The sequence below is a fragment of the Barbus barbus genome, assembly GCF_936440315.1.
Source record: "Barbus barbus genome assembly, chromosome: 8".
Classification (NCBI taxonomy): domain Eukaryota; kingdom Metazoa; phylum Chordata; class Actinopteri; order Cypriniformes; family Cyprinidae; genus Barbus; species Barbus barbus.
Genome location: NC_136736.1, coordinates 2,288,236 through 2,310,218, shown reverse-complemented (window position 1 = coordinate 2,310,218; position 21,983 = coordinate 2,288,236). Strand labels below are relative to the sequence as shown.

General features: G+C 36.2%; 1 protein-coding gene across 1 annotated transcript in view; it reads right to left on the bottom strand.

The window, feature by feature from the left end:
• Nucleotides 1-21,983, bottom strand: part of LOC306874200 (polycystin-1-like) — a 91,980-nt gene that overhangs the window by 48,629 nt on the left and 21,368 nt on the right. Inside the window, exons 3-11 of the mRNA XM_079424056.1 lie at nt 21,833-21,901; nt 21,192-21,263; nt 19,157-19,320; nt 17,286-17,566; nt 15,892-16,285; nt 13,427-13,604; nt 8,811-9,025; nt 5,478-5,599; nt 3,912-4,059 (exon numbers count right to left, since the gene is read on the bottom strand). Coding sequence (XP_079280182.1) covers nt 3,912-4,059; nt 5,478-5,599; nt 8,811-9,025; nt 13,427-13,604; nt 15,892-16,285; nt 17,286-17,566; nt 19,157-19,320; nt 21,192-21,263; nt 21,833-21,901 — 1,643 coding nt within the window. The remainder of the gene's footprint in view (nt 1-3,911; nt 4,060-5,477; nt 5,600-8,810; nt 9,026-13,426; nt 13,605-15,891; nt 16,286-17,285; nt 17,567-19,156; nt 19,321-21,191; nt 21,264-21,832; nt 21,902-21,983) is intronic.

Genomic DNA, 21,983 nt, shown 5'->3' with positions numbered 1-21,983 from the left:
CATATATTTAATAAAAATATGCTAAGATTATACATTTAAAATATTTATATATATATATTTAAAACCATTGATGTAATGAAAATATTTATATAACATATATATTCATATTTTTATATATATATATATATATATATATATTAATTTTATAACATCCACAAATTATGTTCTTTTGAAATTATCTGTTTTGCACTAAATATACATCTTTTAAATCTTTCATATTTTATTTAATATATTGATATATTTGATAAAATATCTTAATATAAATTGAAGTATATATTAAAATGGATATATTAATGCTGTATCTAAGCCTTCAAAGACTTTAGATCTAAATCCTCTATAAGATTTAGTAGTACTTTTTTTGTTTGTCAAAGTTTTTTAACAACAAGTCACCAAACAAACTTTACATCCATATAAATCTAAAAATATAGTTCATGTATCTTCATCGTTAAATGATTAAAACCTAAAAACATCTTCTTCACTGAACAGATCTCTGCTCACTTGACTATTTTTCTCAGCAGCCTGATTGAACAGATGCAGAGTTGAACTTCCAGCATGCCGTTATGTGTCTGGAGATTGTTTATAAGTTTGCTCGGTTTGCAAACAACATCGACATGAGCTTGACTGGCAGAGGAAAACCAACTCCGGTCCTCCGAGAACAATCTCCACATCTGATTTCATTTACAAGTAAAATTACGATCTGCTTTCGTGTACTAATCGCTTGCAGAGCTGCTTATGCATGTGTTTGTTTGTTTGTTTGTTTATCTCTGAGCTCAGGCTGCCAGTCTGTTCCTGCACTGTTCCAAGTCATCAAACAAGCCTGTTACCATGACGACGGGCGTCCGGAGATAACGTCGATGCACCGAGAGAAACACTGCGCATTAATACTCACGACTCCTTACAGGAAAGTCCTATGATAGCTGTGTGTAAGGAAAAGACCATTTCATTAAGAAGTCATGAATATTTAAACACAATGTTTCCCTTGATGCAAGTTATGGGGCAAACAATGACAATATTTTGAAAGATAAATGTTCATGTGAGAGTTGAAGCAACATCTGAGGTAACCTGGAGTTTCTGATGCTAATTAGAGTTTGCAGTCTAAAGTCTGAAGGATTAAAACTGAGCAAACATTATAAATACACACTGATATTTACATGCCACTTTGATGCCTTGCATGCCACATGATTAAAATGATAGATAAATAAATAAAAAGATGAATAATAATGTCTTGTTCCCCTAAACCTTGCTCTTTTCTTTAGTTCCAGTGCCGGTTATCTCTACTTTATGTCGGATCGACTGATGTTTGTCATTCTTCTGTCACTGCTCATGCTGTATTGATCAGGAGGAAGCAGCAGAGGAAGGTGTCTGTGCAGTATAAAGGGACTGATAACAGCTCAGAGAGAGTCCTCAAGGTCAGAGTCAACCCAACAGCCCCTATCTGTCTCAGGAACCACATTTCCTTTTCCTTTCTCATCCACACACTTTCCAGATTCATTTGGTTTATGAATATGAATCTAGTGTCTGATTGAGAGCGGTGAGAGAAACTACAGAGGTGAATTTACAGGAGTGTGATGAACCTAACTTTAGTTTAGGGACATTAATGTCATCACAAGCAAGTAAAATGTGAATCTGAACATCTAAATCTGAAAAAATGTATTAATTTATATATATATGTATATGTATATGTCACCCCTGACCCTCTATCAATTGCATATTTATTCTGTAACTGCTAGCTTTTCTTGAAAAACTAACACTAGCTTTCTTTTTTCTATATTCTATCTACTTGTTTTCTTAAAAAAAAAAACTTGGTGCATGTACTGCATTAGGCTAACCAAGACTTGTCATAGCACTTGTATGTTGTTGCTTTTTTGTTGGTTTTGATTGAGTCTATTGTCCTCATTTGTAAGTCGCTTTGGATGAAAGCGTCTGCTAAATGACTAAACAAATAAATATATATATTATCTTTCTTATTTATGTTTGGGTTTGCCTATAATAATCGACTTCACTAAAAACAATAGAAGTCTATGGTACACTACCATTAAAATTTCAGGGTTGGTGGGATTTCTTTTTTTTAAAGCAATAACTGCATTTATTCAGCAATGCATTAAACTGATCAAAAGTGATAGTTAAGACATTTATAATGTCACAAAAGATTTCTGTTTCAAATAAATGCTGTTACTTTGAATTTCCTAATCGTCAAAGAATCTTAAAAAATGTGTCAAAATATGTTTTCACAAAAATATGAAGCAGCACAACTATTTTAACATCGATAATAATCAGAAATGTGTCTTGAGCATCAAATCAGCATATTTGAATGATTTCTGAAGGATCATGCGACACTGACGACTGGCGTAATGATGCTGAAAATTCAGATTTGGTCACAGAAATAAATTACATTTTAACATATATTCGCATAGAAAACAATTATTTCAAGTTATACAAATATTTTACTGTTACTGTATTTCTGATTAAATAAATGCAACTTTAGTGAGCATTAAAGACTTACTTTAAAAACATTATAAAATCCCAAACGTTCTAACACTAGTGTACAGTATGTGCTCATTCATATGAAGTTGTGTGTGTGTGTGTGTGTGTGTGTGTGTGTGTGGTTTATGAGGACACAAATTTGTATAATGACATGGGTATGACAGAGGTATTACAATATGAAGGTGGTTTATGAGGACACTGCCTATGTCCCCGTAAATCAAAAGGCTTAAAAAACATACTAAATGGTGTTTTTTTGAAAATCTAAAAATGCACAAGGTCTCCTGTGAGGGCTAAGTTTAGGTGTAGGGCAATAGCACACACAGTTTGTCTATCAGCGGAAGTTTAAAATCAGCTCGTAAGTGTATTTACTTGTCTCAGTGTTTAGCGCATTTGCCGTTGCTAGGAAACGCTTATTTTGTTTACTAGGATGAGAGTTGCTGAAATCGCGTTTGGTCTCGTACTGTATCGTGTATCTTGTCAGTGTGTGCACTTGCTTGGCCATTTGTAGTTGATAAACAGGAAAGTGGGTCCAGCTGAATTGAAATGATCATTTGTTGGTTTGGTATAATAAAGGTTATTATACCGCGGCAGTGGTCGCGGCAGTCGTCGTGTGAAGCCCTCTTAGTGTGAAGACCAAAGAGTGTAAACTTTTTCTTATTTGTAAGTCGCTTTGGACAAAAGCGTCTGCTAAATGACAAAAGTAAAAAAAGTAAAGAGTGTAAAGACCATCGACTCTACCGTGCGACTCCACCGGGCAGGGACACCGGCAAGGGATAGTAGTAGCTTTTTATTTAATTTTTTCATTGATATGTTTATTATTGAAATGTTGTTGTTATATGCATGTGTTAATTTTATTTAATTTCTTTCTTTTCTTAAATATGTGGGTAGATAGTATTTATAGAGTTGTAACTTTTTAGTTTTAGTTACTTTTTCTTATTTGTAAGTCGCTTTGGACAAAAGCGTCTGCTAAATGACAAAAGTAAAGTAAGTAAAAGTAAGTATAAAAACCATTACGCCTATGGAGAGTCCCCATAAACCACAAAAACCAACATGTGTGTGTGTGTGTGTGTGTGTTTTTGCTTTTATATTCCGGTGGGGACTTAAACCTGAATACACACAGACTCATGGGGACTTGTGTCACGGTGGGGACCTAAATTGAGGTCCCCACGGGTAAACAAGCTTATAAATCACACAGAATGAAGTTTTTTGAAAATCTAAAAATGCAAAAAGTCTCCTGTGAGGGCTAAGTTTAGGTGTAGGGTTTGTTCAGTATAAAAACCATTACGCCTATGAAAGTCCCCACAAGAATAGTGAAACAAGTGCAAGTGTGAGTGAGTGAGTGAGTGAGTGAGTGTGTGTGTGTGTGTGTGTGTGTGTGTGTGTGTGTGTTGTGTGTTGTGTGTGTGTGTGTTGTGTGTGTGTGTTACCTGGCAGCAGCTTGCGTGTGAATCTCTGGCAGTGCGGTCGGTACACCTGAAAGCGCAGCTGAGTGTTTGCGCTCAGAGACTGTGTGATCAGCTCCAGAGACGACAGACGCCCTGCGCTCAGAAAACTCAGTCCAGGGAACAGCAGCAGCTGCACGCGCACACACACACACACACACACACACACGTAAACAAGTGCAAATGCAAAAATGCAAAAAGAGCTGAAATTAACTGCAGTTATATTGCACACAACACTGAGTCAACAGAACACAACAAAAAGATTGCATAAAAGGCGTCTTACAACATTTCTTTCTAATTATACATGATCTTTCAATTTGATTAAAGTCCTGAAGAATTTGTCCGGGTGAAATTACAAAAATATAAAGTTCATTTCAAAAAAGTTATTTATAATTATTTCTTTACTGTATTTTACACCTTTTTTACACTTATTTTGTATTGTCCTATAACATTACACTAAAAAGTATTTAAGATCTTTAAATTTGATTCAATTCCTAGAGTTAATTTTTAAAATAAATATGTATGTTTGTACATATATATTTTAAAATAATTTATTAATGTTAATAATATATAATATTTATTTTTTTGCATTTCAATTTGATTACCTTCCTAGAATTTGTCTGAATGAAAATATAAAGATATTTTAAAATTGTATAATTAAAAAAAAAAAAACATGTATATATTAATTAATTTATAATTCTTTATTTATTGCATTTTAATTTGATTTGATTAACTAGAATTTGTCTTTGTGAAAATACAAATAGTTTTCTTTTTTTTAAATGCATGTATGTATGTATGGTTATACATGTATTGCATTTTATACCAAATGATACAAATAGATTTTTTTACAACAATACAAATCTACTGTATATAAGTTCTTTAAAATATGACTGTATTTCTGAGATTCATGGAAAAATACAAATAAAGTATATTTAAAAAAAAAAATCAATAACTTTATGTATATAAATGGAGTGATTGATTGATTGAATTTTACATATAGGCTATAATTTTACATTTTATAGGCTTCTTATAACATTACAATAAAACCTTTATAATTTGATTGAATTCTTAGAATTTCTCCTGGTAAAAAAAATACAACACACAATCTACAGTTAATTTAAAAACCTCTATAGTTCTGGTGTGTGTGTGTGTGTGTGTGTGTGTGTGTGTGTGTGTGTGTGTGTGTGTGTGTGTGTGTGTGCACCTGGTATTCATCACGTCCTGGGGACCAAATGTCCCCACAAGGATAGTAATACCAGTAAATCTGAATCTTGTGGGGACATTTTTTGGTCCCCATGAGGAAACAAGCTTATAAATCATACAGCATAAAGTTTTTTGAAAATCTAAAAATGCAGCATGTTTCCTGTGAGGGCTAAGTTTAGGTGTAGGGTTGGTGTAGGGCAATAGCACATACAGATTGTACAGTATAAAAACCATTACGCCTATGGGATGTCCCCATAAAACATGGAAACCCAACATGTGTGTGTGTGTGTGTGTGTGTGTGTGTGTGTGTGTGTGTGTGTGTGTGTGTGTGTGTGTGTGTGTATTTACCTCGACGCTCCTGGCGGGTGTGTTGGGCACAGAGGAGTGTGTCGCTTTGGGGCTGCTCAGAGGACTGTGGGAATGAAACACAGCGGTGCCCACCGCATACACAGCGGCATCAGGAACACGCACTGCAGGCAAACAGAGACACTTATCTCCTGCTGTTATCAGGCGTCCCAACGCAGCTGAGAAGAGTGTGCATTCAGACTCTGTCCCATCAGCACTCGTTATCACATGAAACACTTTTCTCCGTATGAAAAGCTGAGCACACAAACACACAGCTGCAGCGTTACTGATTGAATCGACTGCTGTTTGAGCTGCGGTGTGTGTTTTGATCTTTCTGACGTGTTCAATACATTGCACTTTGAATAAAAAGCTGAAAATCACATCAGGGAGAGAATAATAATAAGTGAAATAAGCTCAACTGGGTGCAAAGGCAATAACTGCGTGCCGTGACATAATATGTCTGCTGTTTCAATTCAAAAGTGCTTTTCATTTTTTAGTGACCCTGTTATGTGGGAAGTGAACATTTGAATTTCATCTCATCCAGTGAATTTGCTGCATTAAAACGGTGCAGACCTTCAAAGCAGCAACGGCCACTGCAAGGTCATTTTCAGTGGAAATTCAAATGAAATATGATTTACTTAATTCCGTATCAATCTGAACTTTGCTCATGTGCTTTGAGTGACATGATTGGAGCAGGTCAACTACCTTGACCAATCAGACTTCAGCAGGAATAACTGGTTTCATAGTTTATTTTACTTGCTCAGTGATAATCAGACATGTAGGCCGCATCCCAATGCACACTCTTCTGCGTCATATTTTGCTTAAAAGGTTAAAAAGTATTTTTTTTCTTATCATTGAAACAAAACTTGAACTGAACTGAGCTGGATAATGGCACTATTATCTTCTGCAGAGCTGCTTTATAGCTGAAGTCTGTTTCTTAACTGATGAACTTTGCAAAACTGTTATTGAACTAAAATAAATCAACGCTGAATTAAACTGAGCTAAATAATGAAACAACTGTTTTCTGTAGAGCTGCTTACAGCTGAATTAGTTTGAAAATGTATGAATTTTGCAGCATTAACAAATTAATTAACTTTATACAGTCATGGCCAAAAATATCGGCACCCTTGGTAAATATGATCAAAGAAGGCTGTGAAAATTAATCTGCATTGTTAATCTTTTTGATCTTTTATAAAAAAATTAAATAAAAAAAAATCATAAATATCTAACCTTTCATTATGTGGGAAGATCTCATTATGAAATAAATGTTTTTCTCAAATACACGTTGGACATGGACATTGGAATTATTGGCACCCCTAGAAGTTCTTATGAGTAAAATATCTCTGAAGTATATTCCCATTCATATTCACAATTTTGAGCACTCCAGGGTGATTATGAGCATGAAATTATCCAGCCATGGCTTCCTGTTTCACAGAAATATAAATAGGAGGGAAAACAAAGCCCAAATTGCCTTAATCATCCATCACAATGAGAAAAACCAAAGAATATATTTCTGATGTGCAGCAAAAGATAATTGAGCTTCACAAATTAGTGAAGTGGCTTTAAGAAAAGAGCTAGAGCAGTGAAAATCCCCATTTCCACCATCAGGGCAATAATTAAGAATTTCCAATCAACATAAAATGTTACGAAACTGCCTGGAAAAGGTGTCTATATCGTCCTAATGCACGGTGAGGAGGAGAGTTTGAGTGACTAAAGACTCTCCAAGGACCACAGCTGGAGAATTGCAGAAAATAGTTGAGTCTCGGGGTCAGAAAACCTTAAAAATGTTTTGTCAAAAAGCACCTAGATCAACATGTTGTTCGGGAGGGTGTCAAGAAACATGCTCCTAGCTCATCCAACTCCAGCATATTCAGTTATCAGACACATATGGGACTTCAAATGGGACTGGCTACTGTGGTCAGATGAAACTAAAAAATGAGCTTTTTAGCAGCAAACACTCAAGATGGGTTTGGTGAACACAGGGATAAAAAGTACCCCATGTGTACAATGAAATATACTGCTGTATTTGTGATGTTGTGGGCCTATATTTCTGCTGGAGGTCCTGGACATCTTGTTCAGACACATGGCATCATGGATTCTATCAAATACCAACAGATAAAAATCAACAAGTGACTGATTCTATTAGAAATCTTATAATGGGCCATGTTTGGATCTTCAAACCGTACAATAATCCAAACACAAACCTCAAAAACAACACAAAAATGGGTCACTGAGCACAAAACCAAGCTTCTGCTGGCCATTCCAGTCCTCTGACCTGAACCCTGTAGAAAATGAGAGAGGTGAACTGAAGAGAAGAAGCACCGTCATGGAGCTGTGAATCTGAAGGATCTGGAGTTATTCTGGATGAAGGAATGGTCTCTGATCTCTTGTCAGGTGTTCTCTAACCTCATCAGGCATTATAGGAGAACATTTAGAGCTGTTAAACTGGCAAATTAAGGTTTCAAAAAGTATTGAATAAAAGGGTGTATTGTATGTAATGTGTATTAGAGAAAAACATTTATTTCATAATTACATTTCTCCCCATTTTAAATTCTTATTATCCAATGAAAGGTTAGATTTTTGTGATTTTTTTAAATAAAAGATCAAAAGGATTAACAATGCAGATTAATTTTCACAAACTTCTTTGATCAGATTTACCAAGGGTGCCCATATTTTTGGCCATGACTGCAATTGATAATAAAGACATAAAGAACATTGTGAAGCTGTTTCAAAACAATCTAAAGTGCTATATACTTGACATGACATAAACAAAAAATTACACAAAAGAAGAATATTATTTTTAAAAAGTGATTTTAATATTAAGCATAATTTTATTTTTAAATAATTCATAATTAATATTAAAATAAAATATAGTTTGCACTTGCATTAAGCTTAACATGAGCTTACATTTATATGACGTTTTTGTCATTTATGTGCAAAAAGAATGTAAACAAAAAATTCCAAGTGCAAATGTCACTTTTCATTCATATCGAAAGGGCTTGGGGGCAATATTAGCTCAAATTATGCACAGAACCGCCTAAAAATGAAAACAGTACAGATTTTTACATTTGGGATGCACCAATTAAAAATGATGCATATTATATAGTATGCAAGTTGGATGTAGCTGTAGGCTTTATGAAATCTAGAGATGTGCAAAAAGTTATGGGCAATAAAAAAAACATACATGGTCAGATGCACATAAAATCCACTGAAAACAGTGCACATCCAAGCATTTTTTTATTTTTTATTTAAGATGCACCAATTCAGTTGATGCATACCATATAGTACGCATGGTATGCAGACTGCAGCTTTAGAGGTGTGTATGGTGTTGTTTACCTTGGCGTGTGAACTGGCAGACAAACGCTCGTTTGGCGGTGCAGGAGTGTGAGCTGGGATGCCCGCTGCCATCCAGTGACACACACACTTTTCCAGGCTGCAGCGTGGCCCGGTCCCTCGTGCCCTCCTCGCTCGCCCGGACCTCCGAACCATCCACCCAGCGCAGGACACGGGGAGAGTACTGATCGCTCAAACCCAACCACACGCCACGCTCCCTGCAGCGCACACAAACACAGACAACAACATCACAAACCAGACCCCCGAGCTGCTTCCGGGCCTAAAACAAACAGCTCATTTAGAAAAAGGGGAACAGAACACATTTCTTTTGTTTGCCACAGATTGACATGAATAAATGCTGACAGAATTATCACTCCCGGCCCAACTATTGCTTCCGCTCTCCATTTATTCTCATTACCATCCAGGAGCAGCGACTGAGAAGAGATGTCGCCTGTGATTTTTCTTTCCCATGAGCTTCCCGTTGTAATCAAACGCATACAGGACGTTAATGCGAGGCGAATGCGCTCTCAATGTTTTATGCATAGTGTGTCGGAGCTTCAATAACCCTAATAAAGCAGCAGCCGAGGGGAATGTGCGCCTTAACAACGCGTTATTGAACCCGACGGGACGCTGATCATTTTGAAGTTTCATTTGCCTTCAAACAAGACATGAAAACAGTGACGGAAAGCGGGACCAAATAGGCCCCAGTGCACAAATCACAGAATAAAGTCATGCGTACGACAATGGCTCAATGATATTTTTCAAGAATTCCAGCAAAAGTGTATTGAACAATTTGATTAATCATTTGAAATGAGTCATTTTGCTATTTTTATGCATTTTAGAGCAGGGTTATTACACTACAGAAACACATTTGTTTACTGAAATAAAGCTGAAATCAAATAAAAACATAAAAGATGAAAAACTTAAACTAAACAAAAATAAAAATGTTGCTTTGGCAACTAATTGAAAAACATTCAGTTGAAACACTAGAATTAGTAGCTGGAAATAAATAAAACTAAAATAAAAAATAAATAAAAAATGACAAAAAAGTACATAACAAAATTACAAAATAAAATGAAATCTTAACTGATCAAGTCATTGCATGCTCATAGTTTATTTCGTGCTTTGATATGAATTGATACAGGCCAGTTTCCTCGCGTGTTTGACTCACGCCTGCCGCCGAAGCGTGCATCTGAAACATCTCCGGATTGATGTGATCGTAAAGACGTTCTGCGGTTGAATAAATGCACTGCTTGTCAAGAAAAAAACAGACAGAAACGGCAGTTATGAGTGAGGTGGCCAACCCTAGGCTCCGCCCCTGCGTTAAAGGCGTTAAATCATTTTAATGCTTTAAACTGAAAAAAATAATTGCCTGCGTTAACACGCTAATTTTGACACCACTAATATATATATATATATATATATATATATATATATGTAAATTCTTTTAATAAAATTACAGGTTTTACCTTTGGGGATTTGGAGTTGGAGTTTATTCTAACTTTAAGAAATTATTTATGATAATTTTTAAGAAAATTATTCTGAATAGTTTGACTATTCAGAATTTAAAAACAGTATTTTATCTTCTTAAATTAGTCAATAAGAAGAAATTGTCAGTTAAGAGGAACTTTGGAAACATTCTTAAGAATGAAGACGTTCAGCTTGCTAAACTAATTTTCATATAATTTATGTTAGTATTATCTTACAAAGGGCAATATATACCATGTAGATACTTCTGGTTTATCTGTCAAACAGTTTCTCTGTTATCATAATTATTTAACTGCATGACATTCACAGATGAAGAGGGAGGGTCTGGTCATCACGGGTCCCAGAGCAACTGTCCCGCCCGGACCCGGACCACCAGTAGTAACACCACAGCCTTTGACAGGCCTGTTACACACACACACACACACACACACACACACACACATTTCTAACGTGCTGAATCCAACATCTCACATCTGTGAAAACTACAAATGAAAGAGAAAAAAATCAGGAGGGAAAGAGAGGGACAAAAACACCACTCTTTGAGCCAAAAAAGAAACAATAAAAAGTGGTCTGTTCGCTTGTGCCTCCTTAAATAAAATTGTGCGTGTGTGTGTGTGTGTGTTTGGGGTATGTGGTCCATCTGGAGCAGGTTAAGAGATAGAAAACACACTTCCTTCAACACTTGTTCTGTCTCTCTCTTTCTCACTCGCGCTGGTCAGTGGAAGCTCTGCCCTCAAATTAATGATGGGTGTGGAACAGAAGACAGGAAACACACACACACACACTCACATAGATAAACACACATAAACACAGAGAACTGGTGTCTCCTCCCTCCTGGAGTGTAACGCATTTCCACAGCTGTGTTTCAGCAGATGTGTAACACCACAGAGTGCGTGTGTGTGTGTGGTGTGTGTGTGTGTGTGTGTGTGTGTGTGTGTGTGTGTGTGTGTGTGTGTGTGTTCACACCTGTAAACATTCCATCGATAAAGAAAGTTGCGCACACGCGGTTGAGAGTTTGGACACTTATGCTTATTTTTCATAGTTTTCACATTGTATAATGATTTTAAAGTTGTGAAAACACTGAATCAATGCATGGTAATGATGTAGTGAGGAAAAAACAGAAAGCTTATATTTGAGCTCCTTCTTTGTCTAGATTTCAGTGATATGAAGTGCATCCTGGGATGCTTTTAAAAACTAGTGTGGAAGGAACATGCTTTTCCTTTTAGACTCCTCATTTAAACATTTAAATAAATAAATATAGAAAAATAATATTTTTTTTTTAAACATATTAAATAAACATAATAATGATCCAAACTATATATTCTTTTTACTTTTAATGTATAAATAAAGATAATTTAAAATCATGTTTAATGATAAAAAAAAACATGAAAACATTTAAATAAAATAAAAGATAATAAAAATAAATATTCAACAAAATCATAAAAAAACAACATTTAACGATATTATTTATATAAATACGTAAGCATCTAGACATGTTTCTTTTGTGCGTGTGTTTTCTTTCTCTGTCCTTGTTCTATCTTTATGCTACAGGGCCACCGTCATTGTCAAGTGTTGTTCATTATTTGTAATAAATCATTTTAAATGCATGAAAAAGTTTAAACAAATAAATAAAAAGCTACAAAACTACTTCCAGTGTTCAAATAATGAGCTTTACATCAAAAGATTTTTGAATATTATAACAAACAAATTCAGTCAAAACAAATCAAGTATTGAAATAAACATATAAGTTTATATCAAGATTAAATATTTATTAACATAATATATCTGTAAACATTTTAAGACTCAAGTATGATGGAAAAGGAAGCAGCTCTGCCAGAGTTAATGAATCCAGAGACGTTTGACTATCAGCATAAGATCAGGTCCACATCAGAGCTAATGCTGCCTTCAGGCCTCGCAGAGATGATCGTTTTTACAAGATACGCACACATGAACACCTCCACAATCATTATTACCAAAAAGTGGTCTCTTCTCAAGCAGGAGAGAAATATGCACAGATCAATCACCGTTTACAAGCAAAAACAGCCCAAAACAGATCTAAACAAATATGTGGGTGGATTTTGATGTGGGAGGACAACAGGAGATGGACTTTTTCGTGTTATTACGGACTATAGACTCTTATTTTGGCCATAAGAATAGTTTGAAATTAAAAAAGCTACAATAATAGATTTGTTTCTTACAAACGCGCAACTTTTCACTTCACAAACTGATGGACTGGAGTGGTTTGTGTTAATTGTGGATTACTGTGATGGTTTTATCAGCTGTTTGGACTCTCATTCTGACGGCACCCATTCACTACAGAGGATCCACTGATGAGCAAGTTATGAAATGCTAAATTTCTTCAAATTGGTTTCAATGATAGACTATACTTTTAAAACAAGAATATACTTTTTTTCTTACTTTGTTAGCAGGTATTTTTTTTGTTTTAGGTAAAAACATATTTTTAAGTTTTTACCCCCCCCCCCCCCCCCCCCCCAAAAAAAAGCAAGACATAATATCTTATATAATTTTGCTTTTCAAATAAAATATTTTTTTGCTGCATGTCTGTAATGGTTTCACATGTCCAACATTCTAATAAGATATATTTTTTTGGTCTCCTTGTGAACTTTCATCAAGCCTGCATCTGGTCTTTGGCTGTGAACGTTCTGCCCTCTCCGTCTGTTCCTGTGAGGAACTCACACATTTTCAGTCCTTTTGCTGCAGGTCATGAACTGGGCAGTACTGAGACTTTAAAAGGCACTTCCCATGGTGCCCTGCTGCTGTTTCAGACTCGATGAGAGTGTAGACAAAGTGAGTGGGGTTCAAAAGTGGTACAGCTCTCAATGGAAAATGTTGTATTGACAGCGGAAGTAACTTAATTCAGCATCTTTATGAGATAAATGATGTAACCATCAGATAATATTTAATGGTGAAATGTGTAATTTCAGCTGCAGACGGAATTTGAACACACAAGTAAATCACATAAAAGCCATCAAAACCTCCAACACAAAGTCACAAGATAATAGATTTTGGAATTTTGGAATTCCAAAATTTGAATTTTGGAATTTAGAATAAATGCCTACAGATGTTTCGGAACAACAGTTGAAAAAGCATTTCTAGAGTTTCCGACTCACTGTGTGATTCGAGGGGCCAGAAGGTCCCGGACGGTTTGGGAATGCACCACGGCGAGCTCCCCCCCACGGGCTGAACAATTCCGCCGAGCGTCTGACCAGCTGACTTCCTCCGACACCAACAGGAAACAGCGGGATGAGTCAGCGTGATGGATCGCATCTGGCAAACACAGCGGCTCCGCTAAAGGGACAGAAAGTTTGACTTCAGAAATATCATTAGGAAAAATTTTCCAATTCTAAACAGCAATAATATAATATAATATAATGAATGTTTTTGAAAATATATAACAAATATGTTTTTGGAAGAACCACATGCAATCTCAATAATGCTGGATTAAAAATACAGTAAAAACTGTAATATTGAGAAATTTTAAATTTCAATCTAAAAATGTTTTCCAATAATTAATTTTAATATATTTATAATATCTTTAGTCTCACATGAGCCTTCAGAAATCATTTTAATATAATGATTTTAACTGGATGAACTGGAAAATTCTCAATTTCATTAATACATAAGACAAAAGCAAATAATAATGATTCATTCATAATTAATATTAACATTAACAAACGAGGGTAAATATTATATGCTAAAAGACATAAAAACATCAGAATAAAATGCATATCATCATATCACTGAGATTTCAGTGCAACAACAAAAAAGCCAATAACTCACTGCACAAAACACTGTTTATTTATTATTAACTTTTATGGGCAAGTAATTTTATAGGTCATTAACCTATATTAAATGTCATCCGGGTCGTATTTTTTAATCTTATTATTAAGAATTAGTTTCATTCATGGTTTATGATGATCTCAAACAACTTTTTCATGTTGACATCTAATTTCATGAGCTTCTACCAAGTGACAGACGAATGTAATCTGATGTCAACAAAATGTTTTAAAAGCTGATAAGTGTGTTTATTGTCTATGGTAAGTTGCATTAGGCATTGCTTTTCCTGCCGTGAGTAAATCAGTAAAGAATTCCTCTGCTCAGCCCTGCATCTGCAACCCGTTTTCTTCCCGTTGCTTCTTTTGGGATCAGCGCTGTGCTCTTATCTGTTCTCTCAAAGCAAACAATGATGGACAGATCTCTGCAGGGCTGATAAACAAACGAGAGAATCTTCACATGCCATCACACGGCAGGGACAGCCATGCTTTGTGTAAGAGAGAGATGGGATGTTTATGGCTTGAAAGATCATGAAAAGCAGGATATTTTAAGAGAGAGTCCCATGGTTATTTCAGAGCGTGTTATATCTGAGCCGTCTTGACATAACCGTGTCTGTGAGAGTGTCATCAAGACTGTGCCAGTTTGTATGTGATTGTACGTACAGTAGTGAGCTGCCTATCCAGACAGCATTTCAAGGCACATTCCTGACAAAAATTCAGGTGTTTCAAATCGTTATGCTACAGCTGAGACACAATATGGCATTTATCCTTTGTGATAACAATCTTAAAATATAGTGAAACAAATCTATCCAAAATAGCAGAACAATGTTTATTATGAATTGTATTTCATTCAGTGCTAATAAACTTCAGATTAAAGTAGATTAATCTAATTAAAATGTATTTTAATCAATATAATATCCAATGAAATTGTGTTTATTTAGCACAAATCACAGGGAAATCAGCTAAAACATACTAATAAAATCAATGACCTTTTTAAGACCAATTATGTTTGGATACTTTTGAATAAACAACCAATTTCGAATGCTTTATTATATGCATATTTATTATAAGCTTTATTAAGGTCATTTACTTTTGTTACTATATCCAAGTTTAAATAATAGTTAATTTAGAATATAACATATCATTATAATCTAATCTAATAGGTCTAAATAAAGGGTCATGGCTTTTGTTTGGTATAACCAATTTCTAATGCTTTATAATATAACTCAACATAACATAACAATATTTAGGGCAAGTTTTTTTTATGTTTCTGAAATAATTACCTTCTCATCAAGGCCACATTTTCTTGATCAAAAATTCAGTAAAAACAGAAATATTCTTACAATTTAAATAAGTTTATCCTATTTTATTCCTGTGATGAATAGCTGAATTTTCAGCATCAGAAATCATTCTAATATGCTTGTATTAGTGCTGCCAAACGATTAATCGCGATCGATCGCATCCAAAATAAAAGATTTTGTTTGCATAATATATGTGTGTGTACTGTGTATATTTATTATGCATATATAACACACACACATGCATGTTTATATTTCAGAAAAACATGTTATGTTTATACATTAAATATATTTATTTATAGTATAAATTATATGAATATAAATATAGACATGTAAATATTTTCGAAATATATACTGTATATGTGTGTGTATTTATATACACAGGACACACACACACATATATTATGCAAACAAAAACTTTTATTTTGGATGCGATTAATCGTTTGACAGCACTAGTTTGTATATATTTGGTCTTAGAACCGAGTGTATGTTTTTGTCTCGTACCTCTTGCTATCTCTCTCCCATCCTTCCTGATTCTCCAGTCCACAGTTATGCCCACTCCGCCCCAGTTGACCAGAGAAACCACTTCCTCCAGGCTCTGATTGGCCACTATGAGTTCGGGGCAGTGGAGCTCAAGTCGAGGGGGCAGTTCCACGCTCACGTTCCCCTGCGCCATGATCTCCTGGTGACCCGCTGAGAGACTCACTTGAGCCTGGTACCGTCCCGGGACACCGTACTTATGCCTCGCCGTGGTGTTGGGCGTAGAGGTGTTGACCCGGGGCGAAAGGTCACCGAAGTCCCATGAGAAAGAGGCAGGGAAGACGGATGAGGCGACAGACAGGACAGCCTCTGAATGAACAGACACACGGCGAGAAGGAAGAGAGGCGGAGAAATTCACCTGTGGACGGAGAGCATGTTCAAACTACTATGACACACTAGTCTTCACAAGTTGAAAGAAGACTCTTCTGCTCACCAAGGCTGCATTTATATCTAAAATACAGTAAAATCAGTAATACTGTGAAATATTATTACAGTTTAAAATAAAAAAAGCTCAACGGATCACCGGCACCCAGTTAACTTCCATTGAGAACATTTATCATAAGCGCTGTCTGGGCAGGGCAAGAAACATCATCAAGGATGCCTCTCACCCTAACCATGGACTTTTCACCCTCCTTCCATTCGGCAGGCGTTACAGGTGCCTACGCTCTCGCACTAGTAGGCTCAGGAAGAGCTTCTTCCCCGAGGCTGTGACACTTCTGAACGCCACACCACCAATCTAACCTGCACCTGCTTATTATTACTGCACTGGTCACAGTACTTTACACACATGCATTTGCACTACTCATATTTTGCACAGACTGCACATTGTTAAAGTTATTACAATATAAACTGTCTAAAGTTGTTACTGTACAAAGCACAGTAAACTATTTCTATAAAATATTGCACTACTGTTATTTTGCATAGAATACATTGTTCTATCAATACTTGCACACACTCATCCAGCTGTATTTATTTATTTATTACCACTGTTCTCACGTCTCTGCTGTTCATAATGTGTATATATAATCCCACATTGCTCTGTTCATAATGTACATACAATCCCTACATTGCATTCCTATTTATATTCTGTATATACTCTGCTCAATACTGTATATAGCAATTCCACTGTACATTCTGTAAATCATAGCTTCATTTACTCTGCACTTATGTATATAAAACACTATATTCTTGCACTTCTGGTTAGATGCTAACTGCATTTCATTAGCTCTGTACTTGTACTCTGCATAAATGACAATAAAGTTGAATCTAATCTAATCTAATCTAAATTGTGCCAGTAATCACATGTCAGTAATCACATGACTAATGCAAGGTAACAATCTGAATGTCTCCACACGGACCTGAAACACATCCTGTGCCACAGTCCAGCGGCACTCCTTCATGACCAGCGGGTCCGAGCACGCGGCCGAACACTGGGACTCGCTGATGTGGTTGGGCTCGGAGTTGGTGCTGCACAGACACTCTCTCTGCTGACCCAGACCGCCGTAGCGCTGGTTCTCATGGAAGCATTTGGAGTTGCATTCCTCACGCGAGAACGGACCGGGAGTGGCGGAGGAGAAGATGACCAGCTCCACACCTGCCGCATGCTCCTCGTCCTGCAGACAACCGGCGTACGTCAGGCCTGAGAGATGAGAGAGAGAGAGACGGCAACAGCCAATTCAAAGTTCTGAAATAAATGTCCCAGTTTCTAGAAAGTTTCCATTTGGTGTGAGCTAACAAACAAATGAAGGTCAACAGGTAAAGTTAGGGCTGAGTATTGACACACATTTCATGATTCACTAGCTTGTGATTTAATTCAATTTAATTTGATACTGATTAATTTGGATTAGTGCTGGGCACTAAGTTTTGGTGTTTTTTCAAGTTTTTGTTTATATTATATGTGTGTGTACTGTGTATATATGTATATATAAAAGACACACACATACAGTATGTATATATATACATATATTCATATAATTTATATTAAATATAAATATATTTAATATATAAACATAACATTTTTCTTAAATATATACATGCATGTGTGTGTATTTATATACACAGTCATGGCCAAAAATATGGGCACCCTTGGTAAATATGATCAAAGAAGGCTGGGAAAATTAATCTGCATTGTTAATCCTTTTTATCATTTATTTAAAAAAAAATCACAAAAATCAAACCTTTTATTGGATAATAAGAATTTAAAATGGGGGGAAATATCATTATGAAATAAATGTTTTTCTCTAATACACATTGGCCAGAATTAACGGCACCCTTTTATTAAATACTTTTTGAAACCTTCATTTGCCAGTTTAACAGCTCTAAATGTTCTCCTATAATGCCTGATGAGGTTAGAGAACACCTGACAAGAGATCAGAGACCATTCCTTCATCCAGAATCACTCCAGATCCTTCAGATTCACAGCTCCATGACGGTGCTTCTTCTCTTCAGTTCACCTCACTCATTTTCTACAGGGTTCAGGTCAGAGGACTGGAATGGCCAGCAGAAGCTTGGTTTTGTGCTCAGTGACCCATTTTTGTGTTGTTTTTGAGGTTTGTGTTTGGATTATTGTACGGTTTGAAGATCCAAACATGGCCCATTATAAGATTTCTAACAGAGTCAATCACTTATTGATTTTTTATCTGTTGGTATTTGATAGAATCCATGATGCCATGTGTCTAAACAAGATGTCCAGGACCTCCAGCAGAAATATAGGCCCACAACATCACAAATACAGCAGTATATTTCATTGTACACATGGGGTACTTTTTATCCCTGTGTTCACCAAACCCATCTTGAGTGTTTGCTGCTAAAAAGCTCATTTTTTAGTTTCATCTGACCATTGAAGCCAGTCCCATTTGAAGTTCCAGTCGTGTCTGATAACTGAATATGCTGGAGACTGTTTTTGGATGAACTAGGAAAATTTTTCTTGAAACCCTCCCAAACAACACGTGGTGATCTAGGTGCTGTTTCACCATTTTTTTAAAGGTTTTCTGACCCTGACACTCAACTATTTTCTGCAATTCTCCAGCTGTGGTCCTTGGAGAGTCTTTAGCCACTCAAACTCTCCTTCTCACCGTGCATCAGGATGATATAGACCCACGTCCTCTTCCAGACAGTTTCGTAACATTTTATGTTGATTGGAAATTCTTAATTATTGCCCTGATGGTGGAAATGTGAATTTTCACTGCTCTAGCTCTTTTCTGTGAGCCTGTGAGCCCCTTTCACTCACCGCAGGTGTGCATACTGACGTTGAGCAGCGGCTGGTTTTTCACCTCGGGCGGCCGGTCACAGAGCATAGAGTTGGGCCGCTTCACTTGAACGCCCTGATCCTGCAGCCAGCTCACCAAGCGCACCAGCTTACAGTCGCAGACGAACGGGTTAAAGCTCAGATCTCTGCCAAAAGACACAGGGAATATTTCATGAACCGGCAAAGCCTGAAAACATTATACGGCCCTTATTCAAACAGCAATGTGTGATAAAGATAGTAATTTAAAGAGGACGTGGAGACCCGGGGTGTAGCTTAAGCCTTATTTTGTTTGACATGTACACAAATGATGGTACAGCAGCAGCGGAGCAATCTGTCATCGCAGATGCACTGTTTTATCAGTCCAGGAAACACAACACACACTCTAATCTATAATTATTGTGGAACTGAAAGACGGTCACCGGGGAATTTTAATCAGTGTATGAAAGCAGTACTTGAAAAGTCACAGAGCGCTGTACTAGAAAAGTAAAAAACGGACATTCGGATAAGACCATTTAATCATTTGATATGTGAATATTAAATCACAAAGGGAAAATGTTTCTTTTAACTATAATCATTGCAATTTGGCAAAACGTTACTGTGATAAAATGCAATAAAATAGACTGTTTAGGGCCATTAGGATTTCCTGACATTATTTCCATTAAGCACATTTTCTCTTCAGATTCTCTTTACTGTAATGCAAATCATCTGGACACACTTTGAAATGAAATTCAGTTAAAAAACTACCAAGTTTACCTGTAATTGTACTTTGTAATATAAATAATATTATGACATCTTTTCTTGGAGTAAACCCTATTTAACCAGTTAACGTTTGTATTTAATTTGCTTTGGTTTGAACTGAAAGACTTGAGTGCACCTGGTTGATTTGCATTTCATTTAAAATAAAATAAGTCTACTGCAATTTAAGATGCCATATTATTTAGCATTATTTAATTTATTGATTTCCTCATAAATATAATAAAAATGCTTTAATAAAGGATGCCATGATATGTTCATTAATATTATTCCATTTATCCAAATACTCATAAAAATATGCTACAACTGTACAACACAAAACTGTACAAATGTACATAAACCTAATGGTGATATTTATACTAAATTTATTTTATGCAAAATCTATTTAATTTTCAATACTTTTATAGTATGAGAGTCTGGAGACAAACATAATGCTAAAAATAATGTCAATAAATCCTAATGGTCCTAAAAAGAAGCTTCATCATCATTGCAGAAAATACACTCTTAAAAATAAAGGTGCTTCATGATGCCATAGAAGAACCTTTTCGTCTCAATGGTTCCATAAAGAACCTTTAACATCTGAAGAACCTTTCTGTGTCACTAAAGGTTCTTTGTAGCGAAAGAAGGTTCTTCAGATTATAAAAAGGGAAGAAAGAGATGGTTCTTTGTGGAACCAAAAATGCTTCTTCTATGGCATCGCTGTAAGCACCTTGATTTTTAAGAGTGTATAATGGTGATTAATTTGACTAAGTTATTTCTTTGTGAGATTCACCCATTTATATGACCACTTTTAAAGCATTAACAGATGCTTTAAACATTAAGCATTAACAAATGCATTGTGTGTATGTGTGTGTGTGTGTGTATGTGTGTGTGTGTGTGTGTGTGTGTGTGTGTGTGTATGTGTGTGTGTGTGTGTGTGTGTGTGTTTAATGGAATTTCAGTTCAATGGACGAACACAATTCAGACAGGAATGAATCCCTCACACACACACACACACACACACACAGTGAGCTAGTAGAGCGTCTGGAAGCGGGACTCTGGGTGTGTCTGTTACTGACAACATGATGCCAGAACAGATCTTCTGCTTTCTTCTGCTGAGAAATCCATTCCATAAGGCAGACCCGTCACACTAAACTAAACTAAACTAAACTAGCGCATCTGTATAAAGATCTAGACTGTTTTTCAGGTTTAAGCTCAGGTCATTCAGCTTTTTTTGAAAGTTTTGACAACACACCATACGAAACATGTGCGTGTATATACTCACATCGTAGTTAAATTAAATAAATTATCACATGCTCGTTCCTCGATGGTGGTGATCTGGTTGTTGCTCAAATCTCTGCAAGACAAAAGTGAAACATATATTATTGCTCAGCCTCAGTAGTCCCTTCTTTCTATTCCTCTCAGTATAATCGTTCCCTTGTTCAGCCGTTGGAGCAGCATATGGAAAAGTTCTGGAGTGATTTTGGTGTACCAGACATTGTGTGTGTGTGTGTGTGTGTGTGTGTGTGCTGAAATGGAGCAGGAAATGGTGCAGTCGAAGCCTGAAGCAATGACGTTTAATTGGTTGTAATGGGCTTGTGATTGAACGAACAATGTGTGTGTGTGTGTGTGTGTGTGTGTGTGTGTGTGTGTGTTAGAAATGCTGTAGTCGAGGTGCATGGTGTGTTACTCTTCACACAACAAAGATAAACGTCCGGATATATGACTTGTTTCACTTCCTGTTTATTTTGCGTTTGTTTGAGCTGAAAGAGTGGAGTGTGTCCGGTTGATTTGCGTTTAGTTTCTTCAGCGTTTGACTCTGTGGTTCGGGAGAGACTCCAGAAAGATCCGCCTACACATTCTCACCATATGAGCTCAAAAACCATCTGGGAACTAGACCATACTGCCACCCACACGCACACTTACAGCACAGCTAACGGCCCACAGTCAAAGATCCCATGAGGAAGAGTGACCAGACGATTGCTCTGAAGATACCTGAGGAGAAGAGCAAACAGGAGGCTGTTTGAACTGAAAGACCTGAGTGCGTCTGCTTCATTTATGTCCAGTACCCCATTAA